The sequence below is a fragment of the Thermobia domestica genome, chromosome 9 (assembly GCF_964235325.1).
Source record: "Thermobia domestica chromosome 9, izTheDome1.hap1.1, whole genome shotgun sequence".
Lineage (NCBI taxonomy): Eukaryota > Metazoa > Arthropoda > Insecta > Zygentoma > Lepismatidae > Thermobia > Thermobia domestica.
Window position 1 is genome coordinate 144,957,560 of NC_137462.1, and position 22,242 is coordinate 144,979,801.

Genomic DNA, 22,242 nt, shown 5'->3' on the forward strand with positions numbered 1-22,242 from the left:
AATTTGTATAATGTTACAGCTTATACTATTTTTCTAATATCAGAGGTCATGCAATTACAACATTCTTTCGTCCGCAGATTTTACTTAACAACTAATCAGCAACAGACTATCCGCAGAAAAGAACAATTACAAGATAACAGGACAAGTGCCTTTTATATAAACTTTCTGCCGTCTAACAATTAAGATCACAGATCACACAATATGAAGAAATATTCCTACCTTGATGCAGAGAACATGTGTTCCTGCTTTGACCAGTTCATCAGCGAGATTCATATAATACTTCAAATCATATTTTTTTCTATTTGGATCGGACACATCTCCTGTATAAGATATGGCAGCTTCAACCACCCCTCCAGCTTTCCCTGCTGCATCCATACCAAGAATAAGGTTCGGAAGATAGTTAAGGGAATCAAACACTCTGAATACATCCATACCACACTGCACAGCAATTTCACAGAATCTAAAAGGAGAAACAAGAAACACATATTTAATAACTGGAAATGATGCGGATCACCAAGTACGAACCAAATATGGGAGCAAGATCACAAGTTGTAAGTCTATTTGCCAAGAAGATGACATACAGGAATTTTTGAATCTTTTAATTCTAGTATTACAAAATTCACTGCACATTTATTATGTGTTATTCACATACGTTAGGCACAAGGAAAAGATGGCGAAAGGTTTTTTTTTTTTTTTTTTTTTTTTTTTTTTTTTTTTTAATACTCAAAACTTGTATTATATTTGCGAATAATGTGATGTAGCGTTTTCAAAGAAGGAACTCTCCCATTTATCAAGACACTTACCTACTTAAGTGTCACTAATGCTTATAGACGATACTTTCACCGACAGTAAATGGGGACGAGTAAAAATTAAGATACAAAATATTTTTCATTATCGAATGTTGCATTTTACTTCCTTTGATTAAAAGCATACTGAGTATAAGGATGAAAACTTGAATCCCTTCAAGTTATTTAGCACTGATGAGACAAAAAATAAAAACTATTGAACACACAAAAATTCTATGTACTAATTGGTAAAACAACGCCTAACTATAACATTAAAATCTTCCAAGTGTAGCAGCTTATAAACTGAAAGAAACAAAATTGAAAGTAAGACATTAATTTCAAACATCCTTTTTATCAGTGTTAAGTGATTTCAAGAGATTTAAGTTCTCACCCACATCATCAGTATATTTAGTCTGTGGATACGTTCACAATTTCTATAGCCGGAAAGGCATTATGGGATGTGAGCGCACTGGAAATGGATTTCCGATGACATATTCTGCAACGGGCAATTGATTATCAATCTTTTATTCGCCCAGTAATAAATATTTGATATGGGTTCAGATTAGACCTATATAAAATTTGGTAACTTTAGAGTTCAAAATAGTTACTTTAAATGAAAGGTACTAATATTGAGGGCTGTGTAATGATTTAATTTTCCGTTACTCTCGTACAGACTTGCTTTGTGTGTGGTCTAAGATAGTGACTATCTATATGATGCTTTTCGCTAGAAATCTATTGCTTGTGCATTAGAAACTCATATTGGAGTACTAACTTTACGTTCGTTAGTTTAATATATAATACATACATCAGATAACATGAAGATAGAATGAAGTTTACAACTACAAGAAGAAAAAATATAATTTTCGAAGTTATCGCAAATTTCATAATGTGGGTTATTGAAGCATGAACGGAGAGCCACTATCTATTTTTAATCCAAGGATGAAGAAGACATTCTATAATGTAAGGTATTTTGCAGCTTACATTTACTTGTCTTCACTGAGGAAGACAGAAGTTTGCCGTTGAAATGGCATTGTCTATAAATATTAGAGGCGCTTAAGTAGCTAGTTTAAATATCCGTCCATTTATCTCTTTGTTTGGTATTCTCCCTATTTAAGAATTAAATTTCAGAAATAGAAAAAATTCTCCTACCTTGATCCCGGACATAAGAACGATAACATCCTGTTTCAGGACTTCTCTGGTTCTTTTTCCATGTCTCCTGTACTATTACACTACCCACTAAAACATAGTTATAGGTTCTGCCCATCCGTAAAAACCTTGCTTCAATATAGAACTTCTGTGAACATGAAGAAATTTAGCTTAATCCGCACATGAAAATCATTCTGATTAATGATATTAAGCATTGGATCACAAGGAAAGTAGTTATGAGCATGAAATATGTTTCATATATGGAAGCAGGCTGTAGTTGCGATAATTATAAAATGTCAGAACGCAGAATATATTGTCACTACAATAACAGTGGAGCCTATTGAGAGTTAATTTATAAGGATGTACGTAGTACTGACACTTGGCCACTTGTTTGGAAGTGATTTCGAAAATAGACGAACAACTTGAAAACGAAACTGCTACATTCATCCTTACAAATTAAGACAAAATTCCCAAGTTATATTATTGTTAGTGACAATATATTCTACGATTTTATATAGCGTAACTATCGCAACTACAGAGGAAATACCGACTTCTACGTGTGAAACATTTCTGGCTTTCCTTTCTTTGCTTGTCGCCCAGTGCTAACATCATCCATCAAAATAATTTTCATAAACTATAGGTTGAATTAACTTTCTTTTCATGCTTGCAAAGATCAAAGATCACATATTGAAGCATGTGCTTTTATGGGTAGACAGAGCTCAAAATCACGTTCTAGTGGGCAGTGTAGCAGCTGAAGATGCATTGGAGAAAAGAGTCGGAGAAGTCTGATGTAACAGAAACTGTTATGATTCTCATGTCTGGGGTGCAAGGTAGAAACATTTTTTTCTAACAATAAATACAGATCCTATAGCTTCCATAAGTAAATAAATCACAAAATGTTTTAAAAATATTTTGTATCAGACGATATTTTGTAGTAATGGGTCCCTAAAATATATATGCGAGCAATTCCACAATACTTACTTGTATACAACGTTATCTGGATAATTTGTGTATCCTACAGCATTTGCACCTCGCAACAGCATTTGAAACGGAATGTTTGGAATAAGTTTTCTCATCTCTTCCAATCTCTCCCATGGGCACTCATGCAGAAACCGCATAGCTACATCGAAGGTTGCTCCTCCCCAGTTCTCCAAGCTATAGAGACCACTGAAATTATGTGCTACAAATGGAGAGATTTTCAACAAATCATGGGATCTAACACGTGTTGCCAACAGAGACTGATGGGCGTCACGGTAGGTAGTATCCATCAACAGTAATCCTTTATGATTTCTCACAGCACGAGCAAACGCCTCAGGGCCATCCTTACGTAGAATATCACAGAAACCATTTGGAGGATCAATCCCTGTAAATAAAGTACCAAACATTACTAGAAATAATATTAAGTCCATGGAATTGAAACTGCACTGGAGAATTCAATCACTTATATGAGGCGTTCCGGGTAGTAAGGACGAATTAAAAAACCTACCTGCAATCTGAACGCTCGAAAATTACATTCGAGGTGATCGAGTAGTAACACCAAACTCCTCTGTGGCAGCCATTCCCCGTGCCTATATGTATAGTTTGTGGAAGTAATTTCGCTTTCCCTTAGAATATATAGTTTCAAAATAAATGGACGATTATTTTGACCCTTCGGAATGCATTTTCAGGAAACAAAGCTTTACTGAGTTCGCCCTTATTACTCGGAACACTTCATATGCTCTAGGAGGTATCTTCCAAATGTTCCAAATTTTCGAAATGTCAAGCATTTCATTTTCAAAGGAATAAAAATGGTTAAAACTACAACATGAAAACTAAAACAAAGCAAGTACATTAGAATGAACGAGACTTGTAGTAATGTAGAACGCTAAGCAGATGAAATAGTACTTCAAAACCTTCCTCTGGATCAGCTAATTTCTTTTGTATCTGAATTCTTTCTTTCTGAAGAATTTGTAATATTCATTTATATATATTGTATTTTTATTGTAAATTAACATTGTAAATCAACTGTTGTAAACACTCCTGTAATTGAGGACATCATCCCTGTTGGAGTTAGGTACTGTATCATAAATAAATAAATTTTAAGTCCCATGAATCTGTTTTGAGAACCCAGTGAGAAATGACTAACGAAATCAACAGTGAAGGGACAATACATAGTACCGATAACCTGAGTGGTATTCGAACCAGAGACAGACATGTCTTGCGATCATCAGCCTTTGAATTAATCCAGCTGTTCACCAAAATAGTTAAAATGAAAGGCAGCACGACTTCAAGTACGTTTTTAATTAATCTACCTTTTTCTTTCTTTCTATAATTTGCTGTTATTGAGAAGTATCAGCCATGTTTTGCCAACCTACCTGCATCTAAATACGTAATACTTTTATTTAATACATAGAAATGACTTAAAACGCCTGACTTTACAGGTTCAATATTGTTAGTATCCTTTAGAATTTAGATTATTCACAGGGTCATTTTTCATTTGTATTTCTACTACATCAATACAATAATGAAAAACACATTGGAACTCTGTCTCCGATTTGTAAATCGATATCCCCTACGTAACGACAATATTTAGTGAAATTCAATTCAGAGTAAACTAACATCTTAATGGAATGATTTAGTACTATAGCAATTTTTAACTTATATTTTGTTTTAACTATCACTTATTTAACATACCTGGAGGAACTTCCGGAACCTGAGGGTCAATCACTGCTGGCATAAGTCCTGTTGAAAGCGGTGTAGATGGACCATTTACCAAAGTATTCCCTAAATAATTGAGAAGCTTCTGAGCTCTATTTCGAGCTGGTTGGAAGTAAAATAGCTCAGGATGTTCATCAATAAAACATGTGTCTACAGTTCCATTCAAAAATTTTTGGTTCTCAAGCACATTGAGCAAAAATGGAATGTTTGTCTGAAAAAGGAAGAGAGAAAGAAATACATTTTTCTCTTGTCTGTTTGAACAGAAAAATTCTTAGTGAAAATATCCATAAAATAATAGGCTAAATCTACAAAGTAACAGCATAGATAGAAGAGGTATGGATCATAAAGCACCATAAGTTTCAACGGTACGCACTGCGCATGTATCTCACATGCTAGGATATGTAGTGTAGTTTGTACAAACCACTTCTAGAAAGTAGTTATAGAATATTTCGTCTGCACAGAAGCAGCAATTTAAGTTCCATAATTTTAAAGAAATGTAAGTCATAAAATAGCAAACGATAATTGAAGGTATGGGCTTCTGGTCTATTTAGCACGAGATGCCGAAAAACATGTTTTTACACCATCTGTCGTTAATCAAATCATGCAGTGTGTACTACGATTTCATCAATTTTAATAAACATTAACACTTGCTTGTATTACTGTTCACACGACTCGGTAAAGTCACAGTTCGTACAGCACAATTCAATTGTTGGTATCATTGGCAGTTGAAAATTAAGCATACTTGCACCCGTTTTGTTAAGCCTTGTACTAATTAGATGAAAAACCCTGTCGTTAAGAAAACAATGTACTCTTCTCACGAGTGATTTTACAACGTACTGACTTTAGTATTTTAACTCTCTATTTATCAAGGGGATGTACGCACACTCCAGTGCTATTTCATTTGTTGTTACTTAACTAATACCTTTTTTTTTTTTCAGGGATATTATTTCTTGACTTTTATTGTTTATTCTCAATGAACGTAACTGCAAAAACTTCTCATCAAGCTATCTTGTAGAAATTCGATGATAATTTAAAATGGTATGTATATACATACCACTTGATAAATAAATGTGATTAAAAAAACAAATGTTTTCCTGAATTATCACTATATGACTTGTCATCTTTATGTTTCCTTCTAAGTACAGTATTAGCGCATTTCACAATTACTATAAATAAATATCAGTGTACTAAATGTATAATTGTACAAGTGTTCTACTTTGTCTGTTTTCTATTTCATTCAAGGCAAATTGTGCCTTATATATTTTATACATTATTTCCTAGGATGTTTTGTCCTAATACATTTTTCAATATCCAGTTACTCTCAGTGGCGTCATTTAGGAAGTGCAGAGAGGGGCAATTGCCTCACCTGAGTTCAAGCTACACACATTTTAATCAATAATATGGTAATATACCAATGAAAAACGCAGTACTTTATCTATATCAGTGAACAATCTTGCCATTCCCATAAGCAAAATCTGAAATGACACTGCTGCAAGCTCTGGTGAATCTGGTTCTATCCGAGAAAAATTCAGGTATATAACTATCTGGTTCATGTTAGCTTTGCTTTACTTAAGAACTTCACAAAAGCAAGTCTTCTGAACAACGCAAGTTCTAATTAAAAACAATAATTGTGTAACAGTTTCGCCAACTAACTGAATATTTTGGCTTCATCAGTCAGTAAAATACAATAGAGAGTTGATCCTTAATATAACAAACTAAACCTACTGAACCTAAACAAGCTACAAACTAAGTTTTTTTAATAACTTGCCCCAATATTTATCAATTTTAAGATCTACATTCCAATTCATGGTATAACCTTGTTTTTTTTCAATAAATCTGGCCACCTTCCACTTTCTTACCAACATCCTTTGTTCTTGGTCTGACACTTCAATTAATGTTAAGTCCCGTGATCATCACATGCTTGTAAATGGCAGTTTTTATAACATTACATAAACTTTGTGTTGTTTTACACGTTCTTTCAGTTTTTTGTTCCTTTCATCAACATAGTTCTGCAACTAGTGGGAAAAGTGAGTACCGTGCTGATATTTAACCGAGACATTATCATGCAGGAATTGAACAGATGGGAAATGAGTTTTCGGTTAAAAGTACGTAATAGACTTGAGAGGAGAGAAAGGTATATAGAGTGGCAGAATAATGGCAGAATTTTGACAAGAAAGTGGTAAATGGTAGTGATAGATGATGTAGTAATGTCAGAGAAATAAAAGAAGTTATTAAGCTTGGGACATAAATTTAAAATAGAGAAGGACAGTTATCAATCAAGTGAGGATAAAGAGAAAGAGACAAAATTAAGAGAAAGGTTATGGCTAGTTAAGATGAACATGAAAAAGCAAGAGGGAAAAGAGAAGAGAAGAGAACAATTAGGAAACTGTCTAACAGAAAAGTTATAATAGTGGAGCAAACAGATAAAGGGGCTGCTATGGTAATGATGAAAAAACAGTGGTACAAAGAAAAATTAGACATGTTATGTGATGGAATATATGAAGTGATAGCAATAAAAGAAAAAAATAAAATTAAATCTTTGAGTTTTACGTCCCACGATTATGCCGGTTAGGCTAAAGGAGACGGTGATGATGAGTAACGAATGAAATGGTGGAATGAAACGGGAGAACCCCGAGGAAACCCACGCACACGGTGCTTGTCCACCATAAGATTCACTTGGCGGGAGCTGGGATGGAACCCGGGACCCCAAGCACCAGAGGTGAACGCTCTACCACTGAGCCACCGTGGCCCCAGCAATAAAAGGAAGGAAAGGAATAAAAGAAAAGGCAATTTGCTCTTTAGAGAAAGAAGGTTAAGAAAGAACAGGTTTGAATGAGCAAGGAAGAATTTCTGTGATGAAAGGATTTCCCAAGATACACAAGGAAGTAGTAAAAAACTGAGGCCAGTGCCTGATTGCCGACGGAACCTATGTGAACCACTAGTTTTACGTCCTATGGTTATGCCGGCTAGGCTAAAGGAGACGGGTGATTGTGAGAAATAAATGGAATAGTGGAATAAGAAAGTGGGAGAAAACCCATGCACACGGTCTTTGTCCACCACAAAGTTTAGTTGGCGCAATCTGGGGTCGAACCAAGGACCTCCATGCACGAGGTGAACGCTCTACCACTGAGCCACCGTGGCCCTAGGAGATCAAGAAGATCGCTGAAGTGTTAAAAGAGGAAAAGGAGAGCAGTGTTAGAAATTCCAAAGAACTTAAGGACAGACTGGATACCATTTGATGTATAAAGGGAAATACGTTATGTTTATGATGTATTGATGTAAAATCTATGTTCCCAAGCCTGAAGAGGGAGCATATCTTGAAAGCAGTGGCGGAGGAAGTTAAAGGTAATATGATACAAAAGGTTGGGGTGCAAAAAATCTTAGAGAAGCTTTGAAACATTATGAAATTCATATTCATGAATTGTACAAACTTTTATCCAAAGAATTAATATATAACCTCAGAATACATACCTTAACCCCACGAACTCTGAATTCCCTGAGAGCACGACTCATTTTCGCGGAGGACGATTCTAAATCTTTGGAATGGGCTATCACTTTTACGAGCAATGAATCATAATACGGAGAAATGTAGGCTCCTGCAAATGCAGATGCACCATCCAATCGTATTCCCATACCTTCGCCACTGCGAAACACCTAGAAAATAAGAACACAAAGATGAGTCATATGAAAAAGATATACGAAGACATTCTAATATTTGCATATCACTGCGTTTGAAGAGAGAAGAATCAAAAAATATAATCAGTAACTAAAATAATCATAATAATCATGCCATTTATAAATGAGAAGATTTATTGTTTACGTTTCTTCAAAGGGATACACTCAAAAAGATCAAGCACACCAATGTCGCGGAATCAAATACAACTTTAAAGGAATAATAATAATAATAATAAACTATAGTTACAATCGAAAGTTGCGTATGTGTAATAAAATTTTATTTTCGAGTGAATGAAAATACACGATTTATTGGCGACTAGGAGGCATTTTTTTTTAACTAACAATTACATAGGGTTATAAGGGGTGATAAAAAATATATTAAAAACTTACTTGAAATACACGAGCAACTTATAACGTCTCGTCCAACACGATGTTAGTGTTCAACATGAGCCTTTTTAAATTCATATGAATTTTTAATATTCCTTTGTATCTGTTTGTTCTGACCCTGAAAATTGGCATTGACTATTTCCCGAAATATATCAGACTTGTAGTATTTACTATGCCATTCTCAGAAAGTTCATAAAATTATTTTAACTATTAGATTTCCAGATTAGATTGATGCAATCGCCATTATCTTTATTCAACTAGAATGATAGCACGCTCATTAATTTCATTAAGATGCCAAAATATCATTTATCCCTTATTCACTGCAATATATAGACTTCGGCTCTTTTTCTGGGCCTTGGTTAAAATGGTTAAACATAAGGCACAGAATAATATCATTCATAAATTAAAAAAGAACATATGCACCAACTGAAAACAAGTACTCGATTAGACAAAGTGTATTATCGCCGCTTCGTTACGAGTGAGTTTATTCTTTTTTTTTTATTTCTTCATATTTTTATTGAATGTTCTTCCTTTTTTAATTACCATAACATACGCTCCCAAAGAATCGGAAATCAAGTAGTGAAAGAATTCTACAAAAACAAACTAAGAAAAATAGTCAGGTCTTGAATTTGACTAAACCGTACTGAAATAGTTCTATTTATTCAAAAAATATTAAGAAAATAACATTCTACGTGATACTAGCTCTAAGTACTCGACCCTTTACTTCAAACAAATGTTAGAACTAAATTTTTTACTACAAAATATGATTTGCTAGACATGTGAAGTACGTGATCAAATAGAACTGGAATTAAAGCATAAAATAAAAGTATTATTTATTTATTTATTTATTTATTTATTTATTTTACAGATATTTGTTAACTTTATTCACATTATAAATAGTTATTCTCAATTCTCAGTGACAGAAAAAGGGTTAAACCGCGAACGCCATCACGTCTTGAGATTTGTATCCCAAGTGACAAGAATCTTATGTAGTTCCATGTGATTAAAGTAAAAACAATTTTACTGAATATTATATATGAGTAATATCGGCGGCCATACGGCTATACGGCCACGCATTGTAATTATAGCCAGAGGAATCCAAACATGAGTAAGTACGTAAGCCTTTATTGTTTTATATATCAAAATGATTCGAATATTCAAAATAAATTATTTATTTTCACTTTATTGTTTTTTTCTTATCTGTATGCTGTTTTGTTCTAAGTTGTCTAACTTACATGGGTTATATCTATTTCAAATCTATTATCTATTTCAACCGAAGGTTTAGGGAATAAATTAACAGAAACAAACAGCGAAAATCAAGCTGAAAAGTATAAATGATTCAGCAACATAGACGAACGAGAAAATTTAACTTTATAACTATTCAGAGAAGGGGGAACGTTAATTTTTTTGAAGCAACGTAAAAACTGTAAAAATCGGAACATAAAAATCATCTTAAAATGACATAAGGATTACAGCGGACTAAGATTATTGTACCGTGTACATTTACTTAGATTATTATATATAACAAGGGGTTTTGCACGAAAAACAAAAGAAAACTGCAATGTGTAAGTACTTATAAGTCAAGAAGCTGTATCACATTTACATTCATTGAGTGTGCCTTGATAGTAATGAAACGAAATTACATGACCATTAATTCAAATTTATCAGTTTCATTATGTAAAATTCTACATTAGATACAAAGAAACTAAAAATTACAATAAAGAAACAATTATACTTACCTTTATTTATCTCCATGAAGAAACAACTACACAAAAATAAAGTTAATGTTTGAAGCAGCACACTCTCCCATCTGAAAGAAAAGGAAAATAACGGCGGGAATTGTGGAGAAAGGTACAAATAAATAAATGAAGGATCGAGGATAAATATAGAAGTGAAGAAAAAAGAGGGTGAAATAGTAAAAAGAAAAAAGGGAAGCAAATGGGTAACAGAAAATAAACAAATGTCTTTATGAGCTGTTTTAGTGTAAAGAAGTGCTGCTTCAGAGTTCGTTAAGGACAACAATTACACAACGAAAAAATAATTTTACATACCTTCTTTAATCTAGATCCGCTGCTAAGAACTTACACAAAAATTATAGTTGCGTACACATTTACCACATTCATGCAGACACAAACGACACACAGCAAACATTATTTTTCATTTCTTACGAAAGGTAAATACAATAAAACACTTACTATGACACAAATACGTACACAGAACTGAACACCAACAAAGAAAATTCATCCAAAATATACTAAATGTTATTTGAGATTCATTTTAAATATGAACGAGAAACAAAATTATCATCTTCGATGCAAACCTATTATGACGAATTTGTATCAATTCAATTACATTGTCAACATTACATTACATTTGTGTCATTGTACTCTTGCTACTGATATTTTGTTGTATTTTATGATAAAACATCTTTTTTGTAGTCTGAAATTAATTCTCACTCAAGTACTTTTTCCTCCCTCAATTATTAAAACCTGATCTGCAAGAAATTAACCCTTGCAAGAAATTAACGTTAACACTGCGTTTTTAGGCCAGTAAGTTCTGGTACATATACGACATTCAGTTCTACAAAGTTTTCCTTAACCTATATACTGCCGATTCTACCGAATATATGGGAAAAGATTTGTCTCTTAAGAAATATGTGCTAGTAAATATTGAAGAGCATTAATTTATCTCGTTTTCGACCTCAAAATGATTCTCATATATGTACTTTGCATAGGTTTGTCCTGTTGCCAGCGAATGAAATTATTATTATTATTATTATTATTATTATTATTATTATTATTATTATTATTATTATTATTATTATTATTATTATTATTATTATTATTATTATTATTATTTTATTGAATAAATGGAGCAATTTTTTTCGACGTAAAGAAAATGTTCCAAAACTTACTCAAATTGGCTTATTCGTTTCTAAGCTAATAATAAAACCATAAAACTAATTAACCTAAGGCCTAAGGAACTCAGAGGTTCTATGGCACACTCACAAAAGCTCTCCATTGACTTTTGTCATTAACCAACTGATTCAGTTTCTAGTTCGTATTCCTATTTCTGCGTGATCTATCTTAATATTGTCCTCTCATTTACGCCTAAGTCTTCCTAATGGACTTTTTCCGATGGGATTCCAATTTTAATTTTGAAAGCGTTTCTGTTTTCTTCCATTCTGGCTATATGATCTTCCCACCTGAGCCTCCTAGACTTAATGACCCTAACAATGTTAGATAAACGATATAAATTATACAGTATTTCGTTAGGAAGTTTCCTTCGTTTCCCATTCCCGTCCCTCTTAGACCCAAACATTCGCCTCAGGTTTTTACTCTCAAATACCATCAAGACCTAGATATTTGAAAGAATCCATTTTGCTGAAAGTATTATTTTATATTTTAATGTATTTATAAATTACGACCACGGCGAATTTCCATGTACTGAGCATTTTATCTACATTTACTTCTAAACTCATGTTCCTTTAGGCATTTATTAAAACCTCACACAACATAAGCATGAGCCATAACGTGGGTGAGTATCATTCAGCTCTAGACCCTGGTTGCTATCTTTGATTTTCCTTATAGCGTATTTCAGAACAAAACTAAATAATAATGGCGACAACGCATCTCCTTGTTTCAGGCCGTTCTCGAAGTGGAAACTTGTAGAAAGGTATTTACCTACTTGGACTTTACCTTTGGTTCATTTAAAGACATCTAACTTTCTCGGTACATCAAACTCAGCAAAACTGTTATACAACGTTTTCCTCCTAACTGAGTCTGGGCCTTTACGAAATCAATAAATAATTGGTGTACCGAGGTATTGTATCCCCACTTCTTTTCGCGTATCTAGCGAATGCTAAATATTTGGTTGGTACTTGATAGATCTTGCCTAAATTCGCAACGCATAATCTCCAATAATTTTATCTGTAAATGGGGTCAATCTTGCTAACATAACGTTTGAAAGGATTTTATACGGTGTTGAGGAAAGAGAAGAAGCGATAATTATTTCAATCAGTTTTGTCATCTTTCTTGTGAATAAAATTATATATGAGGCGAATATTTATTTTTTGAACAGCAACAAACAAATATTATATATATCAGCAACAAGAAAATATACATATATCAACCTGCTAAAACTATATACGAGCTGAATATACGTATATTTTTTGTTGCTGACTGTATAAAGATTATCTGACATTAGCGAAGAATAAGAAATTGCATGACTGGACTGAGAATCGCAATCGGGTCTCTGGCTTACCATGCCGATGTGTCAACCACTGTTTACCGACTTCAAGATGTTAGAGTGTATGGCTCTTCAGGGGTACATTAACTACTGTGGTTAACAGTTAAATGATAGGAAAACACCTATCTTCATATCTAGATTCCAAGACACACATACACATAAAGAAAATAGCCCTTCGTTAAGCAAAACTTTTAATTTAAAGATATCTGTGTTACGTATAGTAATGTGTTGTACGTACAGTGGCGTAACTGAGGGGCCCGCAGGTCCTGCAGTGCGGGAGGGCCCTCAGAGTTTGGAAGCCCACCACGAAGAAAATGTCAAAAACTATAAGCAACAAAAAAGTGAGCTGAATACGGAATACTCATTTTCCTGAATAATACTGCTGAAAAGTTAAAATAGTATGGATGAAAAAATTGTCCATTTTAGTAATATTAGTTTAAAAAATCATCTTAGCACTCGAGGATTATGGAAAAATAATTTTGCTGCCGACTGTACAATGTGCTGAAAATATATCTTTTTGGCGCAAAAATTTAAGCAAAAGGAATACGTATCCCTATTACTACATTCACTTCAGAACCTTTATAACTTACATTGTTGCGATTTCAAATTGGTATTACACAATGAAATAAAGTTGAAAACAACAATTCGGGAACTAACGTATCTCCTATTAATAGATAACTTTACTTTGGCTTCTAGCATTTCCGGTGTATGCACAGCTTTTTTATTTCTGACTTTACCAATGAGTGTTTCTGCAGCGGAGAGATCTTTTTCAAAAATAAAACTGATAAAGCACTATTTACGCAGTTCCATGTCTCAGGAACGGTTGACCAGTCTCAGTATTTTAAGTGTTGAATGTGAGAAAACAAGAGCAATATACGTAAGTAATATAATAGACGTAAGTAATATAATCGAAATATTTGCAGAAAAAAAATGGTAGTTGATTACACCGCTTCAAATGAACTTCGATATTCAGCATGCTTAATTTTAATTGTAATCCATGGTCACTATGTTAATTATGATTTATGAACCATTGTCTTCTACAGGGGCATAATATAGTGGAAAGTTAATGAGCATGAGAAGGGGGGACAAAAATAATCCTGCGGGGGCCGACATTTTTGCGTTACGCTACTGTGTACGTACTGTAGTGTGCGTTGTGTTTAATATTGCTGATACACAAAATAAAATACTCTTTAAAACAAGTTCAACAGGAAAGACTAACCAGTTAAAAGAATTATAATGAGAATATTGTATCTCTTGTATATTCTGTTTTGTGATCTTTTGTATGAATGTAGTTCAGAGTATATTAGATAATACAACACAAGATAAAATAGGGTATGATTATAAAATGCGTACTATGCCAGTAAATAATTTCTTCTGTAGAAGGCTCTAATACAAAGTGGTAAGCTAACGCATTGACACAGTAAGCTGGAGATTTGGGTTTGCTTCTCTAACCAGTCATGATTTTAAAGTTGTTAACGCATTAACACAGTAAGATGGAGACCAGGGTTTGATTCTCTGTCCAGTCATGATCTTTTTCTATTTGCATTTAATTAATTTAGCACCTATTAAGAAATTGATGTGATAATATCAGATATTTCCTTCATTTATCACATCTGACAATTATACTAAGGTCTACCAAAGACATACTGGGATGCAAACTTCTACATAAATACGAAGTTGTTCTTACAACTACCTTAGCACTACGAAGTTGTTCTTAGCACTGAAGTTGTTACCTACATATGCACTACATAGATTGAAATCTAGTAGTATTGTATGTAGAAATGACAAAATATTTATTCACCTGTCAAATTTTTTAGTAATTTCTCCATGTAATGTTTGGTCTCTACCTACCTAGTATACGTGAAGACCAAACATTCCAAGGAAAACTTCATAGTTACAATCATTTCATTTACTACAAATTCTTTCCTGAAAATTCCTTAAACTTCCAAGCTGTCGGCTCTCCTCTGGAGCCTTGCTTACGTAGGATAAAAACAGGAGTAAAAGAAATTAAAACAATATAGAAGAAACTGACCGGAAAAGAACAGTGACGAGACGCCTTACTAATTAATTACTACCGCTTATATGTCAATAGTAGTGCGGCACATAGTGAACTGGTGGGTTCATGTATGTTGTGTATTATGTGTTGAAGCAACAAATGTTTTCAACTCATGTCAATAATTTTGTTCTTGAGCCAATACTGGATGTTTTTTATTACCGTTACTCACTTCTTTATTAACAAATCCTTAACCATAATAAGTTTTGGATTTTTTGAAGCATCTATATAGTTTCACTGCTCTTTCCCGATCAGTCCATTTCTTTAGATTTTTTTCATATTTTTATTTCTTTTATCCAATCTTATATCTATCTATATACTCCTCCGTTTAGGAGACTCCAGGGGTCAGCCGAAAGCTTAGTATTAACGAATTTTCAGGAATCAAAATTTAACGTGAGTGAAATTATTTTTAAAATTCCTGAGCGTGTAAGCACAATCATAAGTTATATCTTAGCATATATTTAATGGATCTTTGTAGAACTATGTCAGATAGTGTCCATGTGGTCGGTAAGAATAATGTATATATTCACTTCATACACGGTTTCTATTACTAGTTCAGGTACGAATCAGCCAATATGAGCAGCTTTTGAAACTGTACAGATAAATTACAATTTTCGTTTAAAACACTCACTGTCGCATTTCTTCATTCCAGAATCAGTACGGAACATGTACTAGTTACTAATTTCTTTTGCTACCGATTGCAAAAACTTGTATCGCTTCGGTATTCTCATAAATTTGTAATATTCATTCAACAAGACTGTGCCATTCAAACTACGTACTATGAAGCTTCCACAGAGCTTTCTGCAGTAATTTTTTAACGTTTTAAAAAAATGATTTTACAAACTATGAAATTATATATCAAGTAATACAACAATAACAGCAAAACGATCTAAGTGTAACTTGCAGAAGACACCTTATAACAATACTAACTACGTAAGAGAAAGAACGGATATTTTTTCAGCATTATATCGTTAGCGTACGGAACATGTACTGTATGAGACAGAAGCAGGATCACTGTGAGAAAGTGTTGAAAAATTATTAGAAACATTCGAAGTGTATGGAAAAGAATGGATAAAAATCAATCGGGCGAAACAGAGAAGTAGCAAGTGACAGGAACAAGCAATGGATAAAGTAGGAGAAAAAAGTATTAAAGACAATTTTAAAAAGGTAGAGAATACAACTTTGGAAAGAAGTGAGTAATACTTCAGGTCACGTTGTAATATTATATTTCCTATTTTATATTTTCGGAGTTGGGTAAACCCCAGTAACAACGTTCACATAAATAAATGAGTGCTGCCGACAAACTGTAAAATCATGTGTTCTGTGGGATGTACTTCTACGTGTAGCTACAGTAACGATTTACGAAAACAAGAATCACACACACACACACACACACACAAAAGAAGAAGATTTAGTAGTTCTCTAAGATTGGAAACAAAACTCGAACCAGATGGGTCTCAGGGGAGGGGGGAGGGGCGTATACCGGGACATGTAAAAGTAGTAGAAAATGACCGATATTAGTGTCGAATTTATAATTTCCGCAGTTGCTGAGATCAATGGTTAAATTCCGATCCCATTAACTTCCAAAATTCACCCCATTGGGATGCGGGTCAGGGGTCATCGGGGGGGTTAGATACTCAGATGTAAAAATAATCCAAAATGACCAATATTAGTGTCAAATCCATAGTTTTCACAGTTGCTGAGATCAATGGTGACACTTCCATTTCAAATTCACCTACCATTGTATACGGGATGGGGTATCCTTTTAACCTAATGATACAAAATGTCATTTCAGGTTTGTAGTAACGAATTTGGCACCCTTACCAGCTTACAAGATATCGTGATACAATCGGCGGTTGAGTTTGATGTACGATGTTGGTCTGTTCGCTATCGCTCTTCATTTCAGTTTTTACTGAAGGAAATTGTGTTGATGCACAGTCTGATCAAGTATCTGAAATTCCGTTCGATAAACTTTCCAAAGTTCGTAGAGTATACGGTCTGCAAATCAACGCACAGCAATCTCGAACTACCCGCAAAACTTCTCGGATGTGCTGCTATCTAGCGATCGAGTTAGTTTTCATAAACCTGAAACTAAATTCTACACGTTATATTTGTACCTTAAATGTATAAAAGTTTATGCTCAGTTACTGATCTCATTTATTAATATTGCACGGTACGTTCTTTTACTACACATATTGTCGTAGGTAAAATATTCGATACATAAGTAAGTTGCTAATATGTATTTCGTGTATGTGATATTCACATCCTATTTCAACAATTTAAACTGAGAATATTGCTCACTTATTTCTGGGATAATTGCATGGCTGTTTATGTGGTTAAGTAGTTCTCAGGCAAATCTAATAACTATAATTGTCGTTTACTAAATTTGGAGATCAGCCCAAAATGAGACAAAGAAAACAGCCTTAGATCCTACTCTCTATTAACATATGTCAGGTTAGGTCACCATCGTCTCTGTGTGGGGTACGGGAATTCTTCCCGAATGCAGACTCAAGCACATAAACCTATCAGAGCTAGGTGGGGCCACTAAATCAGGAAATCAGAAGAGAAAAGCCAGTTTTATTTGTGATTAATTTAGTTTTCAGGTCTATCTTCCTGACTAATAAGCTAACGTCAAATGGTAACTAATGGAACGACAAAGACAGAAAGAAACTAAACTGAAGTTCCTCTAGAAAACTCACGCACTAGTTCTATCCACACTGCGCATGTTGTTTGAAAGGAGACAGAACCATGCGTGATATTGATTACTTAAATGATACTATTTATTATATATACATACACAGCCTACAAAATATTGGTGAGCCTACAAAAATTTGCATGCCACTCAAATTTCCAACATTACTTTTGTGTAAAAGTGCGATGCAGTATAACTGTGAATCCCTTAGTTGGTCATACTGCACTGCAAAACCGTATTACACCATTCATTTCGATAACATTTCTGTGAAATGAAGTGAATCTCGTATTTTAATCCAAAGAGGTATCTTCGGTACAAGAATTTCAGCGACTTAACAAAATTTCAGAAATTTATAGCGGTGTATTCGCACTTTGTATCATTCAAATAACCAATAAACTATTTATTGCCCATTAAGACCTACAACAATAAGCTTTCATGCATTAACTTCAAACACTTGTATTAACAGATTTACTGAGATTAGAATGTATCTTGCACATAAATATCTTACACTCAAAAGTAACGTTTTAAATTCTAAATAGTGGAACTTCTATAGTTCCTTACTCCAGATGGTCTTTGCTTCGTTAAATCTAACCCATATGCAAGTACAAGGAGCGTTTCTATCCAGAATTTTTAATTAGCCATGAAAATAAAGTACTTGTACAATTAAAAAAAATGTAATATAATATTTTAATAAAATTATTAAACATTTTTCCTTTGGATGTAGACATATCCGCCTCTCCGTATGTCCTCCGTAAGATTTTTTTAAAAATTTACCTTCAATGCATTGCATGGTTAGACATGCAATACGAACGTTTATGTTTATATTCAGAAGAACCATCAAGATTCACCCTACAAGAAGCACACGAAATTCCTATGGGCATGACGTATTCAGACTATGAAACCTGGACAACGGGCAGTAAATTTTACTTTCCATTAATCATAGATTTATTTATTATTAAGCTTAGATTAAATTGATGATATGGAAACATCGTAAACAAACTTTGAAGCATTAGCAGCATGACAGAAATCCGCTAAACGTTGATATTAACTTCATTTATTAACATGGTACAAATATCATGCTCCAAGAAAAGTCACATCTTTAGCAATCTGTGACAACATGAGCTGTGTTAATTTTTTTCATTTACATAACTTTCACCGATGCTGATACATGGGGTTAGTATCAACGTCTACCTGCTTTTCACTGCCATCTTGGAAAGAATCGATGTAACTATTTGATGGATTCGTAGGTGTGTGTTCCGTTTCATTACTCTACGACTTTGCCATATCGCCAAATTTTCTACACTGAAGGTATACCATTATATGGAATTTTGGCTTTATTTTGACCTGTTGTCCGCGGTCGCTATTTTTATAACACCTGATACTTAAATAATAAAGTTTAACATAAAGATGATTTCATTGTTTTCCAATAATAAAGGTATATTAATGTTTATTTACAACATCGTGTATAAATTTTCTGATGAATAAAGTACTCGAACATATCACTTACAAATATCTGGAACATTTGACTTACGAAAACTGATATCACACAATAATATACTAATAACGTTAATTGCACCACAGTTACCCAACATGCAAGGCTTTTAATCTGACTAACGACTTAACTCATACCTCTATTCTTCCAGTGTCAGGTTGAAAGTTTTTGGCTGGGTCCTCTGTTGTTACTCGACACTGAATGGCGCTACCTTGGATGTGAATCTTGCTCTGATCCATACCAAGTTCAGGTAAAGTCATTCCTTCGGCAATCCGAATTTGGGATTGAACCAAATCAATGCTGCAAGATGTGAAGACCTTGAGTATGTCTGCAATAGGTTATGATAAATGAGTGACTAATAACGGAGGCAAGAGCCATAGAAACGGAAAATTGATGTCAGAAGGCAAAAAATGCTGCTTTAGAAATTATTTACATCAGATTAATTTATCATTATATCAGAAATTACAAGTAATCTACTTGAACTCAGTGATTTATGCCATACGAAACATACAAAACCAAAACATAAGGAACTTGACAAATGGAAGTACTTGAATATTCATTCACCTACCTATCAGTTATAGCAACAATAATACGAATATTTTGTGTAGCCTAAGAAACAAATAGAAATAGCAGACAAAGTACTCAAATACAAGATACAAGATAACGCACTAAATGCCTACTACACAAATGCCGCATTTCGATGTTTGCTAGATTAAATAGCATTTTTCTAAAATACTTATTGACCTTATATTACTCTGTAATGTCTATTCGCGAAGTGCCTGGAGGGATTTAACATGCAATACCTTCCAAACGGTACAAGCTACGGTAAAACTCACTACATCAATAAATTTCCGAGAAAATTGTACATCAATTTGATGTATCACTTGCACTTATTCCCATTTGAAAAACTGAAAGTTGAATCTAATATGGTGGATCCAAGACGGAGGCCGGGATGGGTAACATGTGTCAGAGAAGCAGTACTTGATTCAATTTATTTTGTATATGCCCACATTCAATGTCCAGTTACATCTAAAGAAACTAAAAGCAATTTTGTGTCCGAGCGCTGTAATAGTGTATGATTGAATTCCGGATATATAAAGGCCCATAAATATGCAAATTACCGGTATGGGCCGCTAAAATTAGTATAATGCACATTTGGCCACAGAGAACTTTACATTTGAACCAATTTTACACGAATCCCGAGGGGACACTTCGCGAATGTACCTTGTTAGACACAACACTGCTCTTTACTTATGTCAGATTTAGAAAGTAACGTTCTCACATCAGAATAACACAGGGAAAGTCAAAGTTAACCAGAATGTGTCTATTGCAAATACCACCGTCGGATTCCTTGAGTCTAAAGAAAACCGGTAAATCTTCTGGGGTTTCTCCTTGAGATTTCAGGTTGTTTCAAACTATAGAATTACGTAATTATAAATATTAACTCCTAAATAAGAAAAACCTTTTCCTTTGATAATTCTGGAATTTCAACAAGAAGAACAAGAATAATTCTAGCTAAAATGCAATCAACGTAACTTGATTATGTATCATTAAAAATAAAAATAAAAATAATAATAAAAAAAAAAATATCTTGCCTACGAAGAACAATTACACTGAAAATTTATCCACTTTTGCAAGTAATTTCGAATTTGAAGTATGTAATAAGGATGTTGGTTTATACTGTATGGATTCCTATGGAAAAAACAATCTTAATATACCAAAAACCTTGAACATACCCTGTTATTTCCTCCGTCACCGTGTGTTCTACTTGCAGTCTAGCATTTACTTCAATGAAATAGAAATTCCCTGATTCGTCTAACAGAAATTCAACCGTACCCGCATTTTCATAACCGACATGTTTTGCTAACTTCACTGCACACTCAGTCATTCTATCACGAATCTGAAACAAAAATAAAGAAAATGAAAGGATCAGATTCTCCTTGTAAACAAATAAATAATAAAATAAAGGGAACATTAGTAAGCGAAAAACTATTGGTACATATATGTCCTTACATTAGAAACAATACGGCAACCACATTGAATTTGTATTTAATTTTGTAACAATCACTGTTTTACACTATTTTTGTGGGCGGTTTTGAACTATAGCTTTTCAGTTATCTTTACTCTTATTTCGGAAAGGATACCAATATCGACTACTACGCATGTATGAAACATACCTTAGGATCGAGATTTGGTGCTGGTGCAAGTTCCACTACTTTTTGGTGTCGTCGCTGAACTGAGCAGTCACGCTCGTATAAATGGATCACATTTCCTGCTCTATCTCCAAGCAACTGAACTTCTATGTGCCGTGGACGTTCTACGAATTTCTCAATAAACATTGCTCCATTACCGAAAGCTGCCTCAGCTTCTCTGCTAGCTAAACTAAACATTTCTTCTACTTCCTACAAATAGAAGCACCAATAATAATGTTAGATATTTTGAATTCAAGCTTCTGGCACATAGTACGTACATGTTATATAACATTGGTGTAATTCAATACACAAAGAATGAGCACATTACAAAGACAAATTCTTATAATGACAAATCATGTTTTGTTATATTCCACAACAGAAAGAATCACATATTTTGACTATACCTTGGGAGTTATTACATTTCGATTATAGGTAAATTAATACTAAAAGAACGAACAACTGAGGATAATTCAGAGGCAATTTGAAAATACAGTATTATGCAATTACATAAAAACAAACAAACATACATACACACTCACACTCACATTATATAGTGTGTGTACGTATCTATGTATGTATGTATATATATTATTTTTGGATTTCTTTTTGGTTTGCAATTTAACGTCCCTTTTTAGTAGCGAGGCTATATGAGACGTGGGATCTGACCCACATGAGCTCCCGCCGGAAATCGAACTCGGGTCTCCCACGCCAAAGGCGCGTACGCTAACCTATTTTTGGATTTGTTATGTACAAATTGAAAACTATAATATCCAAAGTTCTACATGAAATAACATGTCAACCTTACTGTGGAATACTAAAAGTAAGAGAATTTATGTAAACAGCTAAACCACAACAACTTTTATAACCACAACTTC

General features: G+C 33.8%; 1 protein-coding gene across 4 annotated transcripts in view; it reads right to left on the reverse strand.

The window, feature by feature from the left end:
• The window catches only part of PCB (Pyruvate carboxylase), a 175,683-nt gene that overhangs the window by 23,776 nt on the left and 129,665 nt on the right, over window positions 1-22,242 (reverse strand). For all 4 annotated transcript variants that reach the window (XM_081771970.1, XM_081771972.1, XM_081771973.1 and 1 more), the window contains exons 6-12: window positions 21,353-21,577; window positions 20,912-21,075; window positions 19,313-19,475; window positions 8,100-8,282; window positions 4,605-4,839; window positions 2,913-3,294; window positions 220-460 (exon numbers count right to left, since the gene is read on the reverse strand). In XM_081771970.1, coding sequence (XP_081628096.1) covers window positions 220-460; window positions 2,913-3,294; window positions 4,605-4,839; window positions 8,100-8,282; window positions 19,313-19,475; window positions 20,912-21,075; window positions 21,353-21,577 — 1,593 coding nt within the window. The remainder of the gene's footprint in view (window positions 1-219; window positions 461-2,912; window positions 3,295-4,604; window positions 4,840-8,099; window positions 8,283-19,312; window positions 19,476-20,911; window positions 21,076-21,352; window positions 21,578-22,242) is intronic.